The 19,634-nt window shown below is 49.6% G+C and overlaps 1 protein-coding gene across 1 annotated transcript in view; it reads left to right on the top strand.

Moving 5' to 3' along the window:
• The first annotated feature begins 1,053 nt into the window (after positions 1-1,053).
• The window catches only part of LOC141148439 (zymogen granule membrane protein 16-like), a 28,890-nt gene continuing 10,309 nt past the window's right edge, over positions 1,054-19,634 (top strand). The window contains exons 1-3 of the mRNA XM_073635937.1: positions 1,054-1,141; positions 1,290-1,333; positions 1,735-1,867. Of these exons, the coding sequence (XP_073492038.1) occupies positions 1,101-1,141; positions 1,290-1,333; positions 1,735-1,867 (218 nt within the window). The 5' untranslated portion in view covers positions 1,054-1,100. The remainder of the gene's footprint in view (positions 1,142-1,289; positions 1,334-1,734; positions 1,868-19,634) is intronic.

Consider the following 19,634-nt stretch of genomic DNA (forward strand, 5'->3'; position numbering starts at 1 on the left):
GTGTTCATCTTTCCATCTATCAAATCTTCTGCCCTTGTTGTTGTTTTAACTTTGGATAGTAAAACATTTTTTTTTTTTTCTGCCAGTAAATCCCCTATACAGGGGGGGGGGGGAGGAGAGAGAGAGAGAGAGAGAGAGAGAGAGAGAGAGAGAGAGAGAGAGAGAGAGAGATTATACAAAAGGGCGTTAATATTGAGACCTGCCTAGAGCGTTGTGATGTCTAAATGTAGCACAGGGTATAATGTATTGTATTGAGCATGAGATAATCTGCATGAGCAGTAATATTCTGCAGTGATCTGATAAATGAACGTTATACAAGATGATTTAAAGGGACAGTCCACTGATAATTATGGATGGGTGTAATGCTCAGCAGGGATGAACATATCATTGAAGGAAATTGGTTTTGCCCCCCCCAAAACAACTTGCTCCGCTCATTAGCTCCTTAGCATAGACCCAGAATAGAAAGGACACAATTTTGTTGCGCTGGAATCATAAAAATAGGAAAGATTAATGTAAAAGCAGCTAACACAACATACAAGGATTGCACAGTAATTGATGTAATAAATGGTGTAGCGATAATTAAAACTGTATAATGAGCTTTCAGTGTTTCAGATGAATAAAACAACAACTTCACTTTAGCCCATAATTACAGTGATGAATCTTGTGAGATCCAGTTGCAAAGAAGCACTTTTGCCTCCAAGTGCTAAACTTCAAGAAGTCGTACCAGAAAACCCCTGGCATTACCTCAATCTTTTTCTTCTTCTTCGTACTGGGGGCAATGCTGTGCGGTGTTTGAGGTGTGATGCTCTGCAGGACTGGGCGCGGTGCTGTGCGGTGTTTGAGGTGCGATGCTCTGCAGGACTGGGGGCAATGCTGTGCGGTGTTTGAGGTGTGATGCTCTGCAGGACTGGGCGCGGTGCTGTGCGGTGTTTGAGGTGCGATGCTCTGCAGGACTGGGGGCGGTGCTGTGCGGTGTTTGAGGTGCGATGCCCTGCAGGACTGAGGGCGGTGCTGTGCGGTGTTTGAGGTGCGATGCTCTGCAGGACTGGGGGCGGTGCTACGCAGTATTAGAGATAGTGTTGTGCAGTATTGAAGCTACAATGCTCTGCACTACTGAGGGCAATTCTACGCAGTATTTGAGGTGCGATGCTCTGCAGTACTGGGGACAGTGTTGTGCAGTATTTGAGGGGCAATACTTTCAGTATTAGGGATAGTGTTGTGCAGTATTTGAGGTGCGATGCTCTGCTGTATATGTATTATATAATAATGTCAATTTTGTTTTATGACAGAATGTTGCTGTGGATCCTTGTCAGTGTGTGCGCCATCGCTGCAGGTAAGAGATCCTCTTCTCTCATCTGATATATTCACATCTCATGTCACCATATGTCACTCTTCTTATATCTGGAGAGTGGTGATGTCACTCCTGTATAATATATTATATATAGAAAATAGTGATGTCACTCTTCTATAGTATATCTTATATCTGGAGAGTGGTGATGTCACTTCTGTATAATATATTATATATAGAAAATAGTGATGTCACTCTTCTATAGTATATCTTATATCTGGAGAGTGGTGATGTCACTCCTGTGTAATATATTATATATAGAAAATAGTGATGTCACTCTTCTATAGTATATCTTATATCTGGAGAGTGGTGATGTCACTCCTGTATAATATATTATATACAGAGAATAGTGATGTCACAGCTGTTTTGCCTCCTTTATTCCTCAGCTCAGCAGCGCAGCTCCTCGTACTCCGGTGAATATGGCGGTAAGGCTGGAAAGCGATTTTCACAGTCTGGAAACCAACTGGATGGACCAATCACAGCCCTGAGAGTTCGTAAAAGCCGTTATTTCATCACCGGGTGAGACACACGGCGCCGTTTTTCCTTTTCTCATCAGCTTCATACTAATACATGTGTATATTGGGGGGATTCTCACTGTCTGTCCCTATTCTCTATTATCACTGAGCTCAGCTGCTCCGGGTTTAGAGAACAGAGTTTGGCAAACTTCAAAGAAGTTCAGATGTCGAACCCAATAGGAGCCAAATCTGTCCAATCAAAATGCTCAGGGCAGTGCCGGGACAAGGTCATTCGGTGCCCAGGGCGAAGACGGCAAACCGCTCCCCCTGGGTCTAAAGAAAGAGTGTCAGTGGGAATCAACTATGTTTCCTGTGTGTGCTGCTTTTTACTGCAGATCGATTTGTTCTTCTCCCTGCTTTGCAGGAAAAATTTAAAAAGTGATCATTCCCTCTGTAAAGAGCCCTGTATTAATTATCAGCACAGGGCTCAGAGCAACATGTCACTTATCACTGTCACCTGCTGCCAGATGCCACATGTCACTTATCACTATCACCTGGTGCCAGATTCAGCATGTCACTTGTCACCATCACCTGCTGCCAGATGCCACAAGTTATTTGCCACCGTCACCCGCTGCCAGATTCAGCATGTTACATAGTTACATAGGAGAGGTTGAAAAAAGACACAAGTCCAACCTATGTGTGTGATTATATGTCAGTATTACATTGTATATCCCTGTATGTTGTGGTCATTCAGGTGCTTATCTAATAGTTTCTTGAAGCTGTCGATGCTCCCGGCTGAGACCACCGCCTGTGGAAGGGAATTCCACATCCTTGCCGCTCTTATGCCCCGTACACACGGTCGGACATTGATCGGACATTCCGACAACAAAATCCTAGGATTTTTTCCGACGGATGTTGGCTCAAACTTGCCTTGCATACACACGGTCACACAAAGTTGTCGGAAAATCCGATCATTCTGACGTAAAACACGTACGTCGGGACTATAACGGGGCAGTAGCCAATAGCTTTCATCTCTTTATTTATTCTGAGCTTGCGTGGCACTTTGTGCGTTGGATTTGTGTACACACGATCGGAAATTCCGACAACGGATTTTGTTGTCGGAAAATTTTATAGCAAGCACTCAAACTTTGTGTGTCGGAAAATCCGATGGAAAATGTGTGATGGAGCCCACACACGGTCGGAATTTCCCACAACAAGGTCCTATCACACATTTTCTGTCGGAAAATCTGACCGTGTGTACAGGGCATTACAGTAAAGAACCCTCTACGTAGTTTAAGGTTAAACCTCTTTTCCTCGGTTCCCTCCGCCCAGTCTATAATTGGATAATTAAAATCCCCCATTATGATAACACTTCCCATCCTTGCTGCTAATCCAAATTGTGATAGGAGATCTGTCTCCCCTTCCTCCCTCAGGTTAGGGGGCCTATAGCATACTCCCAGTATTATTTTCCCCTTAGCTTCATCCCTTTGGAGCTCTACCCATAAGGATTCCACCTCCTCCCTAGCTCCCTCAGTGATGTCATCTCTCACATTCACTTGTACATTATTCTTGATATATAGGCATACCCCTCCCCTTCTTTACCCTCTCTATCCTTGCGATAAAGGGTATACCCTTGAATGTTTGCCAGCCAATCATGAGAGCTGTTGAACCAGGTCTCTGAAATTCCCACAAAATCCAAATCCTCTTCTGGCAACAGTATCTCTAGTTCACCCATCTTGTCTGCCAGGCTCCTGGCATTGGTGAACATGCCACATAGTTTAGACCAGTCACATATTATCGGCTCTTATTGGGTGTTCTGAGATTGCAACTAGGACTTGCCACTATACTTACCTTGGGTTTATGCGCTTTGGTCAACCTACCAGTAATGTCCCCAATACTACCATCTGGAATAGAATTACATTAAAGAAAGTGCAACAACGGTAACTTTCCAAAACTAAAGTGATTGTAAAGGCTCGTTTTTTTTTTTTTTTTTAAATAACAAACACGTCATACTTACCTTCACTGTGCAGCTCGTTTCGCACAGAGTGGCCACCAATGTAAGGAACATTCTTCCCACTGACCACCAATGTAAGGAACATTCTTCTCACTGATCACCAATGTAAGGAACATTCTTCTCACTGACCACCAATGTAAGGAACATTCTTCTCACTGACCACCAATGTAAGGAACATTCTTCTCACTGACCACCAATGTAAGGAACATTCTTCTCACTGACCACCAATGTAAGGAACATTCTTCCCACTGATCACCAATGTAAGGAACATTCTTCCCACTGACCACCAATGTAAGGGACATTCTTCCCACTGACCACCAATGTAAGGAACATTCTTCCCACTGACCACCAATGTAAGGAACATTCTTTTCACTGATCACTAATGTAAGGAACATTCTTCTCACTGACCACCAATGTAAGGAACATTCTTCTCACTGACCACCAATGTAAGGAACATTCTTCTCACTGACCACCAATGTAAGGAACATTCTTCCCACTGACCACCAATGTAAGGAACATTCTTCCCACTGATCACCAATGTAAGGAACATTCTTTTCACTGATCAATAATGTAAGGAACATTCTTCTCACTGACCACCAATGTAAGGAACATTCTTCCCACTATTTATTTAATCCATATTGTGCACTATATTTGGCTGCTTCTGCTTGGCACACACGCACAATCACAATCACGCACATGATGATGAAGTCATCATCATGTGCGATTGTGCGTGTTTGCCAGGCCTAAGCAGAAGCAAACAGCCAATCAAATATAGTGCTTAATATGGATTCAATAAATATGCATAGCCATAGATATCATAAATGACTACAGGAGATGACCAAAGACTGCGAATGCGACTACAGGAAATAACCAGAGACTGCGAATGCGACTACAGGAGATAACCAGAGACTGGGGATGCGACTACAGGAAATAACCAGACTGTGAATGCGACTACAGGAAATAACCAGAGACTGGGGATGCGACTACAGGAAATAACCAGACTGCGAATGCGACTACAGGAGACAACCAGAGACTGGGGATGCGACTACTGGAGATAACCAGAGACTGCGAATGCGACTACAGGAGATAACCAGACTGTGAATGTGACTACAGGAAATAACCAGAGACTGCGAATGCGACTACAGGAGATAACCAGAGACTGCGAATGTGACTACAGGAGATGACCAGAGACTGGGGATGCGACTACATGAAATAACCAGACTGCGAATGTGACTACAGGAAATAACCAGAGACTGCGAATGCGACTACAGGAGATAACCAGAGACTGCGAATGTGACTACAGGAGATGACCAGAGACTGGGGATGCGACTACAGGAAATAACCAGAGACTGCGAATGCGACTACAGGAAATAACCAGACTGCGAATGCGACTACAGGAAATAACCAGAGACTGGGGATGCGACTACAGGAGATAACCAGAGACTGCGAATGCGACTACAGGAAATAACCAGACTGTGAATGTGACTACAGGAAATAACCAGACTGCGAATGTGACTACAGGAAATAACCAGAGACTGGGGATGCGACTACAGGAGATAACCAGAGACTGCGAATGCGACTACAGGAGATAACCAGAGACTGCAAATGCGACTACAGGAAATAACCAGAGACTGGGGATGCGACTACAGGAGATGACCAGAGACTGCGAATGTGACTACAGGAGATGGCCAGAGACTGGGGATGCGACTACAGGAGATGGCCAGACTGCGAATGCGACTACAGGAAATAACCAGAGACTTCGAATGCGATTACAGGAAATAACCAGACTGCGAATGCGACTACAGGAAATAACCAGAGACTGGGGATGTGACTACAGGAGATAACCAGACACTGCAAATGCGACTACAGGAAATGACCAGAGACTGGGGATGCGACTACAGGAGATAACCAGACTGCGAATGCGACTACAGGAAATAACCAGAGACTGTGAATGCAACTACAGGAAATAACCAGACTGCGAATGTGACTACAGGAAATAACCAGACTGTGAATGCGACTATAGGAGATGACCAGAGACTGGGGATGCGACTACAGTAGATAACCAAACTGCAAATGCGACTACAGGAGATAACCAGACTGTGAATGCGACTACAGGAGATAACCAGAGACTGCGAATGCGACTACAGGAAATAACCAGACTGTGAATGCGACTATAGGAGATGACCAGACTGCGAATGCGACTACAGGAAATAACCAGAGACTGCGAATGCGACTACAGGAGATAACCAGATTGCGAATGCGACTACAGGAAATAACCAGAGACTGGGGATATGACTACAGGAAAAAAACAGACTGCGAATGCGACTATAGGAGATGACCAGACTGCGAATGCGACTACAGGAGATGACCAGAGACTGGGGATGCGACTACAGGAAATAACCAGACTGAGAATGCGACTATAGGAGATGACCAGACTGCGAATGCAACTACAGGAAATAACCAGAGACTGCGAATGCGACTACAGGAAATAACCAGACTGTGAATGCGACTACAGGAAATAACCAGGCTGCGAATGTGACTACAGGAGATAACCAGAGACTGCGAATGCGACTACAGGAGATTACCAGAGACTGCGAATGCGACTACAGGAAATAACCAGACTGCGAATGCGACTACAGGAAATAACCAGAGACTGGGGATGCGACTACAGGAGATAACCAGAGACTGCGAATGCGACTACAGGAAATAACCAGACTGCGAATGCGACTACAGGAAATAACCAGACTGCGAATGTGACTACAGGAGATAACCAGAGACTGCGAATGCGACTACAGGAAATAACCAGACTGCGAATGTGACTACAGGAGATAACCAGAGACTGGGGATGCGACTACAGGAGATAACCAGACTGCGAATGCGACTACAGGAAATGACCAGACTGCAAATGCGACTACAGGAAATGACCAGACTGCGAATGCGACTACAGGAAATAACCAGAGACTGGGGATGCGACTACAGGAAATGAACAGACTGCGAATGCGACTACAGGAAATGACCAGACTGCGAATGCGACTACAGGAAATAACCAGAGACTGGGGATGCGACTACAGGAAATGACCAGACTGCGAATGCGACTACAGGAAATGACCAGACTGCGAATGTGACTACAGGAAATAACCAGAGACTGGGGATGCGACTACAGGAAATGACCAGACTGCGAATGCGACTACAGGAGATAACCAGAGACTGGGGATGCGACTATAGGAGATAACCAGAGACTGCAAATGCGACTACAGGAGATAACCAGAGACTGCAAATGCGACTACAGGAGATGACCAGAGACTGGGGATGCGACTACAGGAGATGACCAGAGACTGGGGATGCGACTACAGGAAATAACCAGAGACTGCGAATGCAACTACAAGAAATAACCAGACTGCGAATGCGACTACAGGAGATAACCAGAGACTGCGAATGCGACTACAGGAAATAACCAGACTGCGAATGCGACTACAGGAAATAACCAGACTGCGAATGCGACTACAGGAGATGACCAGAGACTGGGGATGCGACTACAGGAGATGACCAGAGACTGGGGATGCGACTACAGGAGATAACCAGACTGCGAATGCGACTACAGGAAATAACCAGAGACTGGGGATGCGACTACAGGAAATGACCAGACTGCGAATGCGACTACAGGAAATGACCAGACTGCGAATGTGACTACAGGAAATAACCAGAGACTGGGGATGCGACTACAGGAAATGACCAGACTGCGAATGCGACTACAGGAGATAACCAGAGAATGGGGATGCGACTATAGGAGATAACCAGAGACTGCAAATGCGACTACAGAAGATGACCAGAGACTGGGGATGCGACTACAGGAGATAACCAGACTGCGAATGCGACTACAGGAGATAACCAGAGACTGTGAATGCGACTACAGGAAATAACCAGACTGCGAATGCGACTACAGGAAATAACCAGACTGCGAATGTGACTACAGGAGATAACCAGAGACTGCGAATGCGACTACAGGAGATGACCAGAGACTGGGGATGCGACTACAGGAAATGACCAGACTGCGAATGCGACTACAGGAAATAACCAGAGACTGAGGATGCGACTACAGGAAATGACCAGACTGCGAATGCGACTATAGGAGATGACCAGACTGTGAATGCGACTACAGAAGATAACCAGAGACTGGGGATGCGACTACAGGAAATGACCAGACTGCGAATGCGACTACAGGAGATAACCAGAGACTGGGGATGCGACTACAGGAGATAACCAGAGACTGGGGATGCGACTACAGGAGATAACCAGAGACTGGGGATGCGACTACAGGAGATAACCAGGTAGCCAGTTTTAAAATTTAAACTTTCAGCAATGCACAGCTATACAGGGAGCTAAACAACATTTCCAGGGATGGTTTAGGGAAAAAAAGGGTCTACAGGCCGTGTATATACGGTAGGCAGAAGGACCTACCTGACCAGTCGGGCTCACCTCCCGCTCTCAGAGGTCCAGGGGCGGAGCTTTCGTCGGTAGGGGGCGGAGCTCTTGTCGGTAGGGGGCGGAGCTCTCGTCAGTAGGGGGCGGAGCTCTCGTCGGTAGGGGGCGGAGCTCTCGTCAGTAGGGGGCGGAGCTCTCGTCGGTAGGGGGCGGAGCTCTCGTCGGTAGGGGGCGGAGCTCTCGTCGGTAGGGGCGGTGATCTTTGTGATCCAGAGCGGAGCTCTCAGAAGTGCAGGAGAGACGCTCTAATTAGGAACAGACTCAGACTACATGAGGAGGGGAGGGGCAGGGTCAGAGCGTCAGTGGAGCTCCCTGCCCCGCCCTGCTGACAGAGCCTCTCTCTCTCTCCCTAAGCCGAGGTCTGCTTGGGCAGCGGGCTGGCCGCGGCGCCGGGAGCTGTTATAATCCGGGAGGACAGGTTTTCGTGCGGTGCGGCGGGCGGCTTTTTTCCGCTGCTGACTGAGCCGCTCATGGGGCCCCTCCTGACATCGGGCCCTCGGTCGGCGACCGAGTGGCCGAATGGTCAGTCCGCCCCTGCCTTCTAACTTTTTGGCCATCTTCTTTCCCAGCTGATCTGCACCCTCCTCATTTAGGTGCAGTCTGTCCCTTCTATAGTACTGTACTGGTTATCGACTGAGAAGTTAGCCCAGTTCTCCAGGAACTCAAACCCCTCCTTACTACACCAGCTCATCAGCCACTTGTTTACTTCCCTCATCTCCCTCTGCCTTTCTGGTGTGGCTCGATGTACCGATAGTGTTCCTGAGAATACTACCTTGGAGGTCCTTTCCTCAATTTAGCTCCTAAGTCCCTAAAATCGTTCCTTAGGACACTCCATCTGCCTCTGACTTTGTCATTGGTGCCAACGTGCACCATGACAGCTTGGTCTTCCCCAGCCCCTCCCAGTAATCTGTCCACCAGATCCATGATGTGCCGAACCCGAGCGCCCGGTAAACAACATACTGTTCGGCGCTTCAGGTCTTTGTTACAGATTGGCCTCTCTGTCCTTCTAAGAATTGAGTCCCCTACCACCAGAATCTGTCTTTCCTTTCCCTTCGCTTCCCCCCCATTCTCACTGGAGGAGTTCTTTCCCCGGCAGCTAGGAGAGTCCCCCAGCTCCAGCAGTGCAGGCCCCTGACTGGTTTCACCAATGTCACTCAATGGAGTGTACTTATTGGGATGCTCCAGCCCTGGATCGGCCTCCCTTAGACGTCCCCCTCTACCCTTCTTGACTGTCACCCATCTACTCTTTGCTAGTGCCTGCACCTCTTTGTCTCCACCCACCTCTGTGCTGGCCCCTGTCGGCACCTGCCGTGTACGTTCCTGGCTCTCCTTTAGTATGGAGGGACTTCTCAGTGCTGACAGTTGCTTCCCCAGATTCAGAACTTCCAGGGCTTCCAGGGAAACAATGCGCTTACATTTTGAACAGCAGTATTCACCCTCGATCGGATGATCAAGGAACACATACATGCTGCAAGATGAACAACACCCGCCGGGCATCATACCTATTAAATTTAATGAGGATTGGGGATTATACCCTGTCCAAATTACCTAAGAGCTAGCTTCGTGACACTAATACTCAAGACAATACACAGGTACTCAACAAGACAATACACAGGTACTCGCAGAACTACGTGCACTCGCAGACCACTCGCAGAACTACGTGCACTCGCAGAACTACGTGCACTCGCAGAACTACGTGCACTCGCAGACAACTCACAGAACTACATGCACTCGCAGAACTACGTGCACTCGCAGACCACTCACAGAACTACATGCACTGGCAGAGCTATGTGCACTCGCAGACCACTGGCAGAACTACGTGCACTCGCAGACCACTCACAAAACTACGTCCACTCGCAGAACTACGTGCACTGGCAGATTACTCGCAGAACTATGTGCACTCGCAGACCTACGTGTACTCGCAGACCTACGTGCACTCGCAGACAACTCGCAGAACTACATGCACTCGCAGAGCTATGTGCACTCGCATACCACTGACAGAACTACGTGCACTCGCAGACCACTCGCAGAACTACGTCCACTTGCAGAACTACGTGCACTCGCAGACCTACGTGCACTCACAATACACAAGTATACAGTACACAATACACAAGTACTAACGATCCACACGCACTACTCAGACAACACAGGTACTATGACCCCTGTTATAACCCCCTGTTTTAAACTCTGATTTTAACTCACCACTTAGACCAGTTCCACCAACTCTGGTTTTACTCAATGGAGTGTACTTATTGGGATGCTCCAGCCCTGGATCAGCCTCCCTAATGCCGCGTACACACGGTCGGACTTTCCGGCATACTTGGTCCGGCGGACCAGAGTGTGCCGGACAATCCGCCCGTGTGTGGGCGGCGGCGGACTTTTCCGGCGGACTTCTTCCCAAAAGCCCGCCGGACCTAGATTTCAAACATGTTTGAAATCTTTCCGTCGGACTCAGTTTCGGGCGGAAAGTCCGCTCGTGTGTGTGCTGGTCCGACGGAAAGCCCGCTCGTGTGTAGGCTGGTCCGACAGACCAAATACGACACGAGGGGATGGTATTGCATCTCGCGCTCGCTGCAATAGGAAAAACAAATCTTCCTATTGCGGCGAGCGCGGGGCATACCAGGCCCTTAGGTCTGGTATGGATTATAAAGGGGAACCCCGCTACGCCGAAAAAACGGCGTGGGGTCCCCCTAAAATCCATACCAGACCCCGATCCGAGCACGCAGCCTGGCCGGTCAGGAAAGGGGGTGGGGACGAGCGAGCGCCCCCCCCCTCCTGAACCGTACCAGGCCGCATGCCCTCAACATGGGGGGTGGGTGCTTTGGGGGAGGGGGGCGCCCTGCGCCCCCCCCCCCAAAGCACCTTGTCCCCATGTTGATGAGGACAAGGGCCTCTTCCCGACAACCCTGGCCGTTGGTTGTCGGGGTCTGCGGGCGGGGGCTTATCGGAATCTGGGAGCCCCCTTTAATAAGGGGGCCCCCAGATCCCGGCCCCCCACCCTATGTAAATGAGTATGGGGTACATGGTACCCCTACCCATTTACCTAGGAAAAAAGTGTAAGTAATAAAACACACTACACAGGTTTTTAAAATATTTTATTAAACAGCTCCGGGGGGGGGATCTTCCTCCGGCTTCGGGGGTCTTCTTCCGGCTTCGGGGGTCCCTCCGCTTCATCTTCTCCCGGCGTCCGGTTGGTTCTTCTCCGCTCTCCGGCCTCTTCTCCCGGTGTCGCAGGTCTTCGGCCGGCCCCTCCGCTCTCTTCATGTAGCTCTATTGCGAGCGGAGGTCCGGACTTCTGGGCTTCTTGGCTTCTTGGCTTCTTGGCTTCTTGGCTTCTTGGCTTGGCTTGGCTTCTCTTCTCTTCCCCCAGATGTTGACACGACGCTCTCTCCGGCTGGACTGGTTTCTGAGGGCTGCGTTGTGACTTATATAGGCGGAGACCCCGCCCCCATATGATGTCACAGTCCCTGGGCATGCTGGGACTGTGACGTTTTAGGGGGCGTGGTCGGGGGGCGTGGTCGACCACGCCCCCTAAAACGTCACAGTCCCAGCATGCCCAGGGACTGTGACATCATATGGGGGCGGGGTCTCCGCCTATATAAGTCACAACGCAGCCCTCAGAAACCAGTCCAGCCGGAGAGAGCGTCGTGTCAACATCTGGGGGAAGAGAAGAGAAGCCAAGCCAAGCCAAGAAGCCAAGAAGCCAAGAAGCCAAGAAGCCAAGAAGCCAAGAAGCCCAGAAGTCTGGACCTCCGCTCGCAATAGAGCTACATGAAGAGAGCGGAGGGGCCGGCCGAAGACCTGCGACACCGGGAGAAGAGGCCGGAGAGCGGAGAAGAACCAACCGGACGCCGGGAGAAGATGAAGCGGAGGGACCCCCGAAGCCGGAAGAAGACCCCCGAAGCCGGAGGAAGATCCCCCCCCCGGAGCTGTTTAATAAAATATTTTAAAAACCTGTGTAGTGTGTTTTATTACTTACACTTTTTTCCTAGGTAAATGGGTAGGGGTACCATGTACCCCATACTCATTTACATAGGGTGGGGGGCCGGGATCTGGGGGCCCCCTTATTAAAGGGGGCTCCCAGATTCCGATAAGCCCCCGCCCGCAGACCCCGACAACCAACGGCCAGGGTTGTCGGGAAGAGGCCCTTGTCCTCATCAACATGGGGACAAGGTGCTTTGGGGGGGGGGCGCAGGGCGCCCCCCTCCCCCAAAGCACCCACCCCCCATGTTGAGGGCATGCGGCCTGGTACGGTTCAGGAGGGGGGGGGGCGCTCGCTCGTCCCCACCCCCTTTCCTGACCGGCCAGGCTGCGTGCTCGGATCGGGGTCTGGTATGGATTTTAGGGGGACCCCACGCCGTTTTTTCGGCGTAGCGGGGTTCCCCTTTATAATCCATACCAGACCTAAGGGCCTGGTATGCCCCGCGACGGGGCTCGCAAGGTGTCAATCTAGCCGATAAAAGCGGCAAGATTGACATCCTTTTCTAGTCCCGTCGCACCTGAGTCACGTTCAAAATGAACGGACTTGTCCGTGTGTGGGCAAGTCCGTTCATTCTGAAAGTCCGCCGGAACTCCGGCGAAAGTCCGTCGGAAAGACGGGCGGACTTAGCCCGCCGGAAAATCCCGGCGTGTGTGGGCAAGTCCGTTCGTTTTAAAGTCCGGCGCACCTGGCGGACAAAGTCCGTCGGAAAGTGTGCCGGACCAAGTAGGATAGAAAGTCCGCTCGTGTGTACGCGGCATTAGACTTCCCCCTCTACCCTTCCTGACTGTCACTCATCTACTCTTTGCTAGTGCCTGCACCTCTTTGTCTCCACCCACCTCTGTGCTGGCCCTGTCGCCAGTTGCTTCCCCAGATTCAGAACCTGGGCTTCCAGGGAAACAATGCACTTACATTTTGCACAGCAGTATTCATCCTCGATCGGATGATCAAGGAACGCATACATGCCGCAAGATGAACAACACCCGCTGGGCATCATACCTATTAAATTTAATGAGGATTGGGGATTATACCCTGTCCAAATTACCTAAGAGCTAGCTTCCTGACACTAATACTCAAGACAATACACAGGTACTCAACAAGACAATACACAGGTACTCGCAGAACTACGTGCACTCGCAGAACTACGTGCACTCGCAGAACTACGTGCACTCGCAGACAACTCACAGAACTACATGCACTCGCAGAACTACGTGCACTCGCAGACCACTCACAGAACTACATGCACTGGCAGAGCTATGTGCACTTGCAGACCACTGGCAGAACTACGTGCACTCGCAGAACTATGTGCACTGGCAGATTACTCGCAGAACTACGTGCACTCGCAGACCACTCGCAGAACTACGTCCACTCGCAGACCACTCGCAGAACTACATCCACTCGCAGACCTACGTGTACTCGCAGACCTACGTGCACTCGCAGACCTACGTGCACTCGCAGACAACTCGCAGAACTACATGCACTCGCAGAGCTATGTGCACTCACATACCACTGGCAGAACTACGTGCACTCGCAGACCACTTGCAGAACTACGTCCACTTGCAGAACTACGTGCACTCGCAGAGCTATGTGCACTCGCATACCACTGACAGAACTACGTGCACTCGCAGACCACTTGCAGAACTACGTCCACTTGCAGAACTACGTGCACTCGCAGACCACTCGCAGAACTACGTGCACTCGCAGACCTACGTGCACTCACAATACACAAGTATACAGTACACAATACACAAGTACTAACGATCCACACGCACTACTCAGACAACACAGGTACTATGACCCCTGTTATAACCCCCTGTTTTAAACTCTGATTTTAACTCACCACTTAGACCAGTTCCACCAACTCTGGTTTTACTCAATGGAGTGTACTTATTGGGATGCTCCAGCCCTGGATCAGCCTCCCTTAGACTTCCCCCTCTACCCTTCCTGACTGTCACTCATCTACTCTTTGCTAGTGCCTGCACCTCTTTGTCTCCACCCACCTCTGTGCTGGCCCTGTCGACAGTTGCTTCCCCAGATTCAGAACCTGGGCTTCCAGGGAAACAATGCACTTACATTTTGAACAGCAGTATTCATCCTCGATCGGATGATCAAGGAACGCATACATGCCGCAAGATGAACAACACCCGCTGGGCATCATACCTATTAAATTTAATGAGGATTGGGGATTATACCCTGTCTAAATTACCTAACAACTAGCTTCCTGACACTAATACTCAAGACAATACACAGGTACTCAACAAGACAATACACAGGTACTCGCAGAACTACGTGCACTCGCAGACCTACGTGCACTCGCAAAACTACATGCACTCGCAGACCACTCGCAGAGCTACGTGCACTCGCAGTGCACTCGCAGAACTACGTGCACTCGCAGACCACTCGCAGAACTACGTGCACTCGCAGTGCACTCGCAGAACCACGTGCACTCGCAGACCACTCGCAGAACTACATGCACTCGCAGAGCTACGTGCACTCGCAGGCCACTCACAGAACTACATCCACTCGCAGAACTACGTGCACTTGCCGACCACTCGCAGAACTACGTGCACTAAGACCACTCGCAGACCTACGTGCACTCGTAGACCACTCGCAGAACTACGCGCACTTGCAAACCACTCACAGAACTACATGCACTCGCAGACTTACGTGCACTCACAGAACTACGTGCACTCGCAGAACTACGTGCACTTGCAGGCCACTCGCAGAACTACGTCCACTCGCAGAACTACGTGCACTCGCAGACCAATCACAGAACTACGTCCACTCGCAGACCACTGACAGAACTACGTGCACTTGCAGACCACTCGCAGAACTACGTGCACTCACAGACCACTCGCAGAACTACGTGCACTCACAGACCACTCGCAGAACTACGTGCACTCACAGAACTATGTGCACTCGCAGGAACTACGTGCACTCGCAGGAACTACGTGCACTCGCAGACCACTCGCAGAACTACGTGCACTCGCAGAACTACGTGCACTCGCTGAACACACACAGAACTAAGTGCACTTACAGACCACTGGCAGAACTACATGCACTTACAGAACTACGTGCACTCGCAGACCACTCGCAGAGCTACGTGCACTCGCAGACCACTGGCAGAACTACGTGCACTCGCAGACCACTCGCAGAACTACGTGCACTCACAGACCACTCGCAGAACTACGCACACTCACAGACCACTCGCAGAACTACGCGCACTCACAGACCACTCGCAGAACTACGTCCACTCGCAGAATTACGTCCACTCGCAGACCACTCGCAGAACTACGTGCACTCGCAGAACTATGTGCACTCGCAGACCACTTGCGGAACTACGTGCACTCGCAGAACTACATGCACTCGCAGACCACTCGGAGAACTACATGCACTCACAGACCTACGTGCACTCACAACACACAAGTATACAGTACACAATACACAAGTACTAACGATCCACACACACTACTCAGACAACACTCAGGTACTCACACTACACAGGTACTATGACCCCTGTTATAACCTCCTGTTTTAAACAGAACTACATCCACTCGCAGAACTACGTGCACTTGCTGACCACTCGCAGAACTACGTGCACTAAGACCACTCGCAGACCTACGTGCACTCGCAGACCACTCGCAGAACTTCGTGCACTCGCAGACCACTCGCAGACCACTCGCAGACCTACGTGCACTTGCAGACCACTCACAGAACTAAATGCACTCGCAGACTTACGTGCACTCACAGAACTACGTGCACTCGCAGACCACTGGCAGAACTACGTGCACTTGCAGGCCACTCGCAGAACTACGTCCACTCGCAGAACTACGTGCACTCGCAGACCAATCACAGAACTACGTCCACTCGCAGACCACTGGCAGAACTACGTGCACTTGCAGACCACTCGCTGAACTACGTGCACTCACAGACCACTCGCAGAACTAGGTCCACTCACAGACCACTCACAGAACTACGTGCACTCGCAGAACTATGTGCACTCGCAGGAACTACATGCACTCACAGGAACTACATGCACTCACAGGAACTACGTGCACTCGCAGACCACTCGCAGAACTACGTGCACTCGCTGACCACACACAGAACTAAGTGCACTTACAGACCACTCGCAGAACTACGTGCACTCGCAGACCACTCGCAGAGCTACGTGCACTCGCAGACCACTGGCAGAACTACGTGCACTTGCACACCACTCGCAGAACTATGTGCACTCACAGACCACTCGCAGAACTACGTGCACTCACAGACCACTGGCAGAACTACGTCCACTCACTGACCACTCGCAGAACTACGTCCAGTCACTGTCCACTCACAGAACTACGTCCACTCGCTGTCCACTCACAGAACTACGTCCACTCACTGACCACTCGCAGAACTACATCCACTCACTGACCACTCGCAGAACTATGTCCACTCGCAGAACTCACGCAGAACTACGTGCACTCACAGAACTCTCGCAGAACTACGTGCACTCGCAGAATTACATGCAATCGCAGACCACTCGCAGAACTACGTGCACACGCAGACCTACGTGCTCTCGCAGACCTACGTGCACTCTCAACACACAAGTATACAGTACACAATACATAAGTACTAACGATCCACACACACTACTCAAACACTCAGGTACTCACACTACACAAGTACTATGACCCCTGTTATAACCTCCTGTTTTAAACTCTAGTTTTAACTCACCACTTAGACCAGTTCCACTAAATCTGGTTTTAACTCACCACTTAGACCAGTTCCAACAACTCTGGTTTTAACTCACTACTTAGAACTGTTCCACCAACTCTGGTTTTAACTCACCACTTAGACCAGTTCCACCAACCCTGGTTTTAACTCACCACTTAGACCAGTTCCACCAACTCTGGTTTTAACTCACCACTTAGACCAGTTCCACCAACTCTGGTTTTAACTCACCAGAATCTGTCTTTCCTTTCCCTTCGCTTCCCCCATTCTCACTGGAGGAGTTCTTTCCCTTGCAGCTAGGAGAGTCCCCCAGCTCCAGCAGTGCAGGTCCCTGACTGGTTGCACCAATGTCACTCAATGGAATGTACTTTTTGGGATGCTCCAGCCCTGGATCAGCCTCCCTTAGACTTCCCCCTCTACCCTTCCTGACTGTCACTCATCTACTCTTTGCTAGTGCCTGCACCTCTTTGTCTCCACCCACCTCTGTGCTGGCCCCTGCCGTGTACGTTCCTGGCTCTCCTTTAGTATGGAGGCACTTCTCAGTGCTGACAGTTGCTTCCCCAGATTCAGAACCTGGGCTTCCAGGGAAACAATGTGCTTACATTTTGCACAGCAGTATTCACCCTCGATCGGATGATCAAGGAACGCATACATGCCACAAGATGAACAACACCCGCTGAGCATCATACTTATTAAATTTAATGAGGATTGGGGATTATACCCTGTCTTAATTACCTAACAACTAGCTTCCTGGCACTAATATTCAAGACAATACACAGGTACTCAAGAAGACAATACACAGGTACTCGCAGAACTACGTGCGCTCGCAGACCTACGTGCACGCGCAGACCTACGTGCACGCGTAGACCACTCGCAGAACTATATGCACTCGGAGAGCTACGTGCACTCGCAGACCACTGGCACAACTACGTGCATTTGCAGATCACTCGCAGAACTACGTGCACTCGCAGACCACTCACAGAACTTTGTGCACTCGCAGAGCACTCACAACACACAAGTATACAGTACACAATACACAAGTACTAACGATCCACACACACTACTCAGACAACACTCAGGTACTCACACTACACAGGTACTATGACTAGGGATGAGCCGAACACCCCCCGGTTCGGTTCGCACCAGAACCCGCGAACGGACCGAAAGTTCGCACGAACGTTAGAACCCCATTGACGTCTATGGGACTCGAACGTTCGAAATCAAAAGTGCTCATTTTAAAGTCTAATTTGCATGGTATTGTCCTAAAAAGGGTTTGGGGACCCGGGTCCTACCCCAGGGGACATGTATCAATGCAAAAAAAACTTTTAAAAACGGCCGTTTTTTCGGGAGCAGTGATTTTAATGATGCTTAAAGTAAAAAAAAAAAGTGAAATATTCCTTTAAATATCGTACCTGGGGGGTGTCTAAAGTATGCCTGTAAAGTGACGCGTGTTTCCCATGTTTAGAACAGTCCCTGCACCAAATGTCATTTTTAAAGGAAAAAATCTCATTTAAAACTGCTTGCGGGTTTAATGTCATGTCGGGTCATGGCAATATGGATGAAAATCAGTGAGACAAACGGCATGGGTACCCCCCAGTCCATTACCAGGCCCTTTGGGTCTTGTATGGATTTTAAGGGGAACCCCGCACCCAAATTAAAATAAGGAAAGGTGTGGGGCCACCAGGCCCTATATACTCTGAACAGCAGTGCAAACAAGACAGGGACTGTAGGTTTGTTGTTAAGTAGAATCTGTTTGTAATTTTGAACATTTTTAACGTGTTTAGCTCCAGCCAAAAAATCTTTTCTAAGCTTTTTGGAAAACATAGGGAAGGGTTATCACCCCTGTGACATTTGTTTTGCTGTCTTTCCTCCTCTTCAGAAGATTTCACCTCACTTTTTTGTCCCAATGAAAAATGTTTTTTGAAAATTTGGGTTTTTTTGTGGAACAAGGATTGGAAAGCATCAGTGGAAAGGAGAAATTGTTTTCCCATATTAACTCTTACAGGAGAGAATTTCCCTTCCTAGGGGTAGATTTCATCTCACTTCCTGTTGTCTCCTTCCGTTTGCAAGTAGGAGTCATTTGTAAGTTAGATGTTTGAAAGTAGGGTCCTGCCCTATATACTCAGCAGAAATTTGAGCCTTAGGTATTGCTGTGTCCACAACACTGTAAGCCCTCACAGGGCCCTGCTGTGAAATATTAGATCAAGAATTGTAATTACATGCCCCTGTTGAACAGGAGCTGAAAAATTAGGCCTTAGGCACTGGTGCTGGTGCCACAACACTGCAACCCCTCACAGACACTCTAGTTGGAACGCAGGAACGAGCCCTGCTGCAAAGTATTGCTTCAAAAATTGTAATTACACGCCCCTGTTAGACAGGGGCAGAAAAATTGGGCCTTAGGCACTGGTGCTGGTGCCACAACACTGCAACCCCTCACAGACACTCTAGTTGGAACGCAGGAACGAGCCCTGCTGCAAAGTATTGCATCAAAAATTGTAATTACACGCCCCCGTTAGACAGGGGCAGAAAAATTGGGCCTTAGGCACTGGTGCTGGTGCCACAACACTGCAACCCCTCACAGACACTCTAGTTGGAACGCAGGAACGAGCCCTGCTGCAAAGTATTGCATCAAAAATTGTAATT

This window comes from Aquarana catesbeiana, linkage group LG06, assembly GCF_042186555.1.
Source record: "Aquarana catesbeiana isolate 2022-GZ linkage group LG06, ASM4218655v1, whole genome shotgun sequence".
NCBI classification, from domain to species: Eukaryota; Metazoa; Chordata; class Amphibia; order Anura; family Ranidae; genus Aquarana; species Aquarana catesbeiana.